This window comes from Alosa alosa, chromosome 22, assembly GCF_017589495.1.
Source record: "Alosa alosa isolate M-15738 ecotype Scorff River chromosome 22, AALO_Geno_1.1, whole genome shotgun sequence".
NCBI classification, from domain to species: Eukaryota; Metazoa; Chordata; class Actinopteri; order Clupeiformes; family Clupeidae; genus Alosa; species Alosa alosa.
The window spans coordinates 464,838-475,009 of record NC_063210.1 but is presented as its reverse complement, the minus strand read 5'-3'; the positions used below and the strand labels follow the sequence as shown (position 1 = coordinate 475,009).

Below are 10,172 nucleotides of genomic sequence, written 5' to 3'. Positions count from 1 at the left end.
TTAATATAGTTGGAATGACTGAACAGTTAAATAGGTGGATACTTTAAATGGTTAAATTATTTAGGTAGATAGTTGACGATAACTGACAGTTGGAATGGCTCTAATGTTTGCAAATATGTTTACAAAGATAATAATGCTAACCCAGTTACTATGCTAACTAGCATGTTAACAATGTTAAAATGTTAACTATGCTAACCATAAGACTTAGCTAACCTAGCTAATCATTTTTAGTAGTTATGCTAACTATGCTAACTAACATGCTAACTATGTTAACCATGTGACTTAGCTAACCTAGCTAATCATTTTTAGTAGTTATGTTAACTATGCTAACTAGCATGCTAACAAGCGGAATAATAATAAGTTGCCTAGGAAGAACAGTACAGTGCATTTTCATGCACTGTAATAAGAAGAAGTTGTTGCCTAGGAAGAACAGTACAGTGCATTTTCATGCACTGTAATAATAATAATAATAATAAGAAGAAGAAGACTTCGGATAACAGAACGGTGCATTTTCATGCACTGTAATAAAAAGCATAAAAACAGGTATGTGTGTGTTTCACACCAAATAAAAATATTTTCCTCTCATAACTTATTTAACCTGCATGGCAAACTTTAGTCGCCAAGAAAATAACACCATTGGATTTTGACATCAAAATTTCAAAAGGTTTGAAAGTGGTCAGAGATAAAGTCCTGGAAATATAAAAATCTTTGAGTATAAACAAAAGTTTATGAAGGGGGTAAATGTATCCATCTAATTTGCCACTGGATGGCAAGCACCTCAAATTATGCACCTTTCAGTAAATACTGAATGTTGAATATATTTCAGCAGCTTTACTTTCTTTTTTGTCATATTACCCATATAACAAATTAACAGGAAAACAGTAGGCCTAAGATGTAAACCAACAATAGTGAACTATTACTAGCCTATAACCACAAACCGTTATTAGGCCTACAATAAAGTAGCCTGGTCAAATCAGTTCCTATCGTGGGTGACTTTGTAGTTCTTCAGAGCCCTATTTTTATTACCCCTGCTGTCTGTACCATGTGCATTACGGACACCATCATCACGATTACCACTGCCACCTCCAGCTATGTTGGGAAGAGGGTCGAAATAAGCATGGTATTAGTGGACACCGTCGTATGTGCAAAGACGCACCTCCGTTCGTAGACGCACCGTGACTATCACTGTCAAAAGTCGATCATAATCTCCAAAAGGCAGATATTCTCCTTCAGAATCAGAATAGGTGAATAACATGGCCTACCCAAGACTTCATCACACGTGAATGTTTTTTCAACATTTGATGTCGGCCTATTTCTGCTTCAATTTGTGCAAAATTATGGCCTGCATTGCTTCTGCGTCATTACAAACAAATGCACGTCTTCGTGTTTCTCGCCTGTAATACGAGTAGGCTATTTCCTGAAAACTTTGTGCAGCGAATTTGGGCTTGAATCGAAGCTCTGGATGTCTAGCAACTAGTGGAGGAGAGTACAAATGGAATTTGTCACTGTACTTGGATCTATTGGTCTATTTTAATCAGTGTTGTTGTTTGTCGCAATTAAAAATACCCTCAAGGGCTGAATTACATTAATATTTTGACATTAGGTCGCGGGCTGGAATTGGGCCGGGTGCGGGCCGAGAGTTTGAGACCCCTGCTCTACACCTTACTAACCAATTCATTTATCATGTATACAGACCTTACTGCCCTGTAACTGACCCTAGGCAGATGGGTTAGGCCCTTGAGTCGTGGATCTGCTCGAAGTTTCTTCCTATAGGTATCTCCAATTCTAGGGGAGTTTTTTTTCTCGCCCTTGTTTCTCTCTCTCCTACTCAAGCTCTCTCCTACTCAATGCGTCCTACTCAAGCGAGTAGGACGCATTTCACACTGCTCCTGCTTCACCTATCCTTTTAGCAATTTCCACTCTTTCTCATTCTTTTATTTCATTTACAAGCTAGTTTAGCAAAAACAGTGAAACCAGTACATTTAAATCTGAAACTTTAGTGGTTAGTTTTTTACTTTAAATGAGCCAGCCAAGTCAACGAGCAAAAACTGAACGGCAATTCACCTTGAAGTTGGATTAAAACAAAATGCGCTCCTCCGACCAGAGACCCAGGAGATCATGCCGAAAATGTACTGAGCTAGAACAGAAGATTTCTACTTTGGAATCAAAGATGCATGCCCTTCCATCAACGACAGATGAACTACGAGAGGCATCTCATGAAGTGAGTACAGCAACTACTGGAAATGCAGAGAATGTAACCCAGCAGTGTAATATCACTGCTAATAGAGCAGATGAATGCATCGACCTCACAAAGGGAAATGTGAGTACAGAGCCTTGGCACAGGCAAGGTGCCAGACCAAAAAACAAAAAACGTAATACAAGAACTGTAATTACCTCAACACCAGTAAATTCAGATGTTAAAGGGGTGGTTCAGGATTTTGGACATAGGACCTCATTTCCAAGTAAGCAAGTGTGATATTTATCAGTGGAGACCGTTTTCAACACGTTTCATCCAGTCGTTCTAATTGCAGAGTTCGCAGGTGCTAGGCTAGCGCACTCCAAAGTACACCCAAGGCAAATAAATTATAACGCCAGACTGTCGATGTAAATGTCTGTATTGATAGTTTTATTTCTAACATTATTCTATCCTTGCATTTCAACGATCGCATTACATTTTGAGGGACTAGTGTCTTAGCAGCGGCGGAATTATACTTGCTCCAGTTAGTAGTACTGCGGCAAAAAGTAAACAGTAAAGCGCACTCCAATGGGGATACCTAGTAGTAGCCTTGGTAATATCAGTCCGCCGCTGAGATGCAAAATGACTACTACCAACTTCAGGGAACAAAGTATAACTATTGCAACGCTCATGAGGGTAGTTGTATTTCTTACACTATTCTATCAACACAGACATTTAAATCGATTGTCTGGAATTTGCCTCGAGTGTCCTTTGGAGTAGGTAAGACTGTTTTTAGTGGCAGGCTAGCACATACCGTTGACTTGCGCTAGCCTAGCACCTGCGAACTCTGCAATTAGAACGACTGGATGAAACGTGTTGAAAACGGTCTCCACTGATAAATATCACACTTGCTTACTTGGAAATGAGGTCCTATGTCCAAAATCCTGAACCACCCCTTTAACTTCAGGCCTCGTATCAGAAATACAGACAGATCAGCAAACTACTACAGGGCTTGTGGTCCTAAGGGAAGCCCACAGCCCCTAACACTATGGAACAGATTTGAATGCCTCGGGACGGAGAGAGGAATTTCCCAGGAACAGACCCAAAGCAGGCAGCGATCAAACCACAACAATAGAAAGATGGGCACAGACAAGAAGCAGCACTCGACACCTATTCATCCCACAACCCTCGTTCTAGGCGACTCTGCTGTGAGACATATAAATGGGGAAAGGATGATTGTATGTTGTTTCCCAAATGCTTCAGTGTCTGACACAAAAAACAAGCTTGCAGAACTGGTGTCAAAATATGCAACTATCAAAGCATCATTGTGCATGTTGGAGCAAATGACATCTACAGAGAACAGCTGTATGTCAAAGAAGATTTCAAGGAACTTTTCTCGGCCCTATATGAGCTTGGAATACAAATTTTCATCAGTGGCCCACTCCCAGCAGAGGGAAGCTTTGTATTTTCCAGACTATTCAGTTTAAACACCTGGCTCGCAAACATATGCTTTTCAGTTGGGATGAATTTTATTGACAATTTTAACCTTTTTGGAATCGCAGGGAATACTTCAGACCAAATAGCACAGAGCTGAGTTGGACTGGGGCCAAGATCTTAACCGAATACTATCACCTCTCTCCCCCGCACCCAACATTTTTTCTGCCAACCTTGAGCCGAGCCTCTGATAAGCGCTCAGTGGCCATACAGACGGAACAAGCGGATGACATCAACAACTCAGCTAAACCAAAACACTCTGCACAGGCTGAAACAGAGATATGCCCAACCTCCCCTGCTGTGGGGCCCTCTGATAACCACCCGCTAGCCTCCACTGAAATGCAGACCTTGGAGAAACATAAACAACCAGCTCAACAATGCCAAGCCATGTCCACTGGACAAGATAAAATGGGTGCTGCTAAAATGACTCAAAGTCAATCACTGGCGTCAAACTCCCTGGAATCTCAGCAAACAAATGGATGTGATGAGCATGAGGAGATAGCACCTATCAAAGCTGCTGAGAGGATATCAGAAAGGAAGGGTCATGTTGTAACACCAGTACCAATACCCCTCCCCACCTCTGTCGTCTCCTTGTCACCACAAAGACACAACAACATGGAATACACTACTGGAATACATGCTGAAAGCGGAGCATCTGCAACAAACTTCCCAGAACCTCAGCAGGCAGATGGAGACTTTGGATCAATTTTCAACCCCAACCTCCTTGATTTCCCATCACCACCCACACCCAATCACGTCCCCACCCAATCAAACTCCCCAGGCCACACAAACCCCCTAATCTCCCATCACCATCCCACCCCTTCATCCCACCACCCACTCAAACTCCACAGGATCCCCTGAATACCCATCACCATCCCCACCCAAGCACATGATGTTCCCTGCAAGAATGGAGAGACTGCTACCAGTAGCCATACAGAGTTTTACTTGCCCAAGATCATTAGCACCAAAGAAGTGAAGGGCACCTCCACCCCCTCGTCCTCCCCCTCCCCGTTTAGAAGGATCTCTTAAGCAGCAGCAACCCCTTAGTTCATTTTCTCAGCCGGCATATAGCATGGAATGTGCAGTGGAAAATACAGATGGCAGCAGGAGGGGACAATTATATGATGACTGTATTGCATGATATTCTCAGGGTCCCTGCAATATAAATGATACTGACAGTAGTTTTGAGAACATGCCGGGACCCAGTAAGCCCATGACATTCTCTATTCCTGTATTGACAAGAAATAGAACACAAATGCATCGAGCTTATAGGGTAAACCAGTCCAATCTCCTACCCGTACCACATCAACCTCAGATTTCCCCCATGGATCATATTTCCCCAACACTTACAGCAAAACTAGCACTCCTAAATATCAGATCTCTTTCAAACAAATCATTCTTAATTTATTATCTATTTGCACACACAACCTTGATTTTTTTTACTTTTAACTGAGACATGGTTAGATCAAGCAAACAGTGTTGCTACTCTCATCGAATCAGCTCCCCCAAACTTCAGTTTCTTGAGTGCTACCAGAGCAAATAAAAGAGGTGGGGGGATAGCCACAATTTTCAAGACGTCTTTTCAGTGCAATCAGTCGTCATTCGGTGACTTTACTTCATTTGAATATCTGTGTGCATGCATTAAGTCTTCTCCTCAGATTTTATTACTGACAATTTACAGGCCTCCAAAACATTCCGCTAAAGTTTTTCTTGAAGAGCTAAGTGAACTGCTATCAGTTGTTTGCATAGAGTTTGACTGTCTTATTATATCAGGGGATCTAAACTTGCATGTGGATAATCCTGAAAACAATTATGCCAAGGAATTCATTGCACTAATCGATACTTTCTCCCTAACACAGCATGTACAGGGGCCAACACACTCTCTCGGCCATACCCTCGACCTTGTTATCACAAAGGGTCTCGATGTCTCTACAGCTGTTAAAGACCTGGCCTTATCTGATCATTTGATGTGTCTGTCCCCACACACTCAAAACACAGCTATGATGGTAAAAAGGAGAATCATAAATGATCAGACAAGTGCTCTCTTTGAGCAAGCACTTTCACTAAAGTCAAGTCAACTGTCAGACTCTGAAGACTTATTTGATCCCTTTAATGCAAAAATGGCAAACATTATGGATGACATTGCTCCATTACAATTCAAGAAAGTTAAGGACAAACAGAAAGCACCATGGAGGCAAAATCCAGCAGTTAAACTTCTAAAAAGAGAGTGTAGGAAGACTGAAAGAAAATGGCGTAAATACAAACTTCAGATCCACTATGAAATCCATAAAGAGATGCTCCGCACATATAACTCTGAAATATGCAAAGCAAGACAGTCTTTCTTTTCTAACATAATCAATAGAAGTTCAAATAACACTCATATTCTATTTTCAACTGTTGATAAGTTAACAAATCCCCCCTTACAATTAGCGCCTGAACTTCTCTCAACTAATAAATGCAATGAGTTTTCATCTTTTTTTAAAGGTAAAATTGACAAAATCAGACTCAACATATCTGCTCAATTACAAATTCAACAACCTGAACTTCCAGCAACAAACAGAGGGAAACTAAACTTGATGTCAGAGTTCAGCTTGATGAACTCTGAAACACTTGAAAAACGGTACAGAATCTCAGCCCTTCCACATGTGTCTTAGACACTCTGCCTACCAATTTCTTCAAAACTGTTTTTCACTTCATAGCGGCGGATGTCCTTCAAATTGTAAATGTATCACTGCTGTCTGGCACTTTTCCTAAGTCACTGAAAACAGCTGTTGTAAAGCCACTTCTCAAGAAGAATAACCTGGATGCCTCCATGCTAAACAATTACAGGCCCATATCCAATCTACCTTTTATTGGCAAAATTATTGAAAAAGTAGTCTTTAATCAATTAAACCTTCCTAACATCAAATGGGTATTTTGATTACTTTCAGTCTGGTTTTCGGGCAAATCACAGCACTGAAACAGCTCTCATTAAAGTTTCCAATGACATACGCCTCAACACAGATTCAGGTAAAACATCAGTCCTAGTGCTACTGGACCTTAGTGCAGCATTTGACACTGTTGATCACAATATTTTACTACACAGACTAGAACACTGGGTTGGATTTACAGGCATAGTTATCAGCTGGCTAAAATCATATCTACAAGAAAGGAGCTTCTTTGTTGCCATCGGAAACTGTACCTCAACACCAACGTCCTTGACCTGTGGTGTTCCCCAGGGGTCGATCTTGGGGCCACTATTATTCAACCTCTATATGCTCCCACTTGGACAAATCATTCAAAATAATTTGATTTCATATCATAGCTATGCAGATGACACACAAATTTACTTAGCTCTATCACCAAACAACTATGGTCCTCTTGAATCTATGTGTCAGTGTATAGAACAAATCAACACCTGGATGTCTCAAAATTTTCTTCAGCTGAACAAAGAAAAAACTGAAGTAATTATATTTGGTAAAAATGAGGAAAGACTCAGGGTTGCCACTCTCCTTGACACAAAAGGGTTGAAGGCAAAGGATACTGTTAAAAATCTTGGTGTATTAATTGACAGTGATCTAAATTTCAACAGCCACATGAAAGCGATAACTAAATCAGCTTTTTACCACCTCAAAAATATTGTCAAACTCAGAGGGCTGATGTGAAAACATGACTTAGAAAAACTCATTCATGCATTTATCTCCAGCAGGGTTGATTACTGCAATGGACTGTTCACAGGCCTTCCTAAAAAGACTATTAAACAGCTTTAGGTGATACAAAATGCAGCAGCTAGGACTCTAACAAAAACTAAAAGAACTGACCACATTACTCCAATTCTTAAGTCCTTGCACTGGCTTCCAGTAAGTCACAGAATTGACTTTAAAGCACTATTGCTTGTTTATAAATCAGTAAATGGAGCAGGACCTAAATACTTGTCAGACATGCTTCAGCAGTACTACACACCTTCTCGTCCTCTCAGGTCCCAGGTGAAAAACCTGCTAGTAAAACCTACAGTTAGAACTAAACATGGTGACTAAACATGGAAAAAACTGCTATGCGGCTCAGCTGTGGAACCAACTTTCGGATGACATTAAAAAGGCCCCAACTGTAGCCAGTTTTAAATCTAGACTTAAGACCAAACTGTTCTCAGACGCTTTCTGCTAACTGTGCCGAAGTTACAACTTCTGAATCTGCCTCGATAATTATTCTACTTTGTCTTTTATTACTTTTTTACTACTTTTTGCCTTTGTTTTGCTTACTAATTATTCTTTATTTTAAATGATTTTACCTTGTGTTTTATGTTTTCTTTTTATTATGATCTTTACCTTTTAACTATTCTTTGACTATATTGCCCTTCTATGCTTTTATTTGTTATTATTGTTTGGTTTTGTTTATGTAAAGCACATTGAATGACCTCTGTGTATGAAATGTGCTATATAAATAAACTTGACTTGACTTGACTTGACCTGTTACTCATGGGCTCTCTCTGAATGTTTAACACTCTGTAAAGCGCCATGAGACATGTGTAATGTTTTGGCGCTCTATAAGTGAAATTAAATTGAAATTGAAATTGAAATTCCTACCTGGTCTCTTTTGAATTGTATCTTGAATGGTCTATCTCATTTTGTAAGTGACTTTGTATAAAAGTGTCTGCTAAATTAAAAAATGTAAATGTTTCTTTTCAAGGGAGATTTATGCTGGTTTAAGATGAAATTGCCGGACCTTATGATGAAAGAGTAGATTTCAGAGCTGTTTTTTTCCCTTTGTGTTTGTTTTACTGACTACACTAGACTGGGCTGCATGAGGATGAATTCCATGATGGAGGCTGGTGTGCAGGAAGAAATGATCGTCTGCAGTGGTTTGAGGTGGATGCCCGCAGGCTTACCAAGTTTACCGCGGTGATAACCCAAGGCCGGAGTTCTCTTTGGTCGTGAGTGTCTTCATTTATAAAAAACTGACCTGCACTCTTAATCTTCTGAGGAATCACACTGAGCCAGTCGTATCAGTTTCTATTGTACCTGTACAATTATGCAACACATAAATCTTGTAAGATTTTAAAGATCGATATAGTCTAATTTATATAAATCTAACTGTTTCCCCAACATAGTTTGTTCAGGTAACTTAGCCACTGTTCTCAAAGGATTCCATTCAAACAAAACTGCCTCTGGTCTCTCTTTGTAGACCCCACAGCTATTAGGTGTTTTCAATCGAAGATTGGAATATCCTGTTAGAACATCTCTGGAGGAAAATGTCAAAATCTATCCATGTTTTGACGACGACATAATACCAAGCAAGACTTTAGCTATGGTGTCAACATTGGTGGGTGGGAGGTCTGGGGTGCATTGGGGGTGTGAATCAAACATGTGAAAAAAAGTTCCTGCCATTCTATGTGTGCGTGTGTATGTGTGTCCTACTCTTGCAGGAATCACAAGCAGACAGGATGGCTGGGTTCACAATGCATGTTAGCACGTATTATTTATAAATAGCCTGGCAATAGACAGCATCAAGTTGTCAGTGCAGTATCTTCTAACTCTTCTGCTCCTGTGTATACTGTAAAACTGATCACTATCTGATTGTCTATCGTGTGATGGCTGTCAAAATTGACTCAACCCTATGGACCCAACGGACGCAGAGTGTGTTCAAATTTACACCCATTCTTTGCTGAACTGCTCACAATGTACTTATCACACAAATATCACAGATGCATATCATGTGAATGTTCACAATCAGCTTTCAAATGATGCTAGTTGCTGTGATGAACAGTTCGCGAGACAATTAACTTTGAATTTACATGAAATGTAATCATATTTATATTCTGCATACAGCTCTGCACCCATCTCCACACCCATTCTTCTCAGTGGAATATATCACAAACTCTTCACTCATCAAAATAAACAGTAGACCTTACAGAATACAAGGCTATAGGCTAAAGCAGGGGTCTCCAACATGGTGCTCGCCAACACGGTGACCTAAAAATAGCCAACTAGTCGCCTGCAGATCAGGCTCTTAACCCTTTAGGCGCCAGAGGTTTTTTTTTCGAAACGTTCGATTTTGACATCTTCATTTCAAAAGGCTATATCTTAAAAGTGATAAGAGATAGAGACTTTCTGTAAATTAGAGAAATATTAAGGATGACCCAAAGTTTATGTAGAGATTAAATGTTTATATCTAATTTGCATATTATGACGTCATATGGGGGGGCCATCTTGGATTATAGAATTTTCATGAAAAGTTGCATGTTTGAATGATAAAATGCACCACTTCTTTTCCCCCAAAATGTCCCTCACCTTCTGTATGCTATATTGCACAATACTGAATGCTCAGGTAAATAGTAAGTAGTAAACAAACTGTATAAATCATTACTAATAAATGGCAGAAACAAACCAAATGCATGTAGCGGTAGGCTGGCCTTTTGCTGTAGAGATTTTCCATTTACTACATACAGTAGGCACTCTGATTCCATGTATGGGGCACATATATATTATTCAGATGACACACAAACACAAGTAGACAAGACCTGTTT

General features: G+C 40.0%; 1 protein-coding gene across 1 annotated transcript in view; it reads left to right on the top strand.

Annotated features, from left to right (window-relative positions):
• The window catches only part of LOC125287565 (inactive carboxypeptidase-like protein X2), a gene marked incomplete in the record, with an annotated part of 196,546 nt that overhangs the window by 26,126 nt on the left and 160,248 nt on the right, over nt 1–10,172 (top strand). Inside the window, 1 exon segment of the mRNA XM_048233475.1 lies at nt 8,440–8,579. Within this exon segment, the coding sequence (XP_048089432.1) occupies nt 8,440–8,579 (140 nt within the window).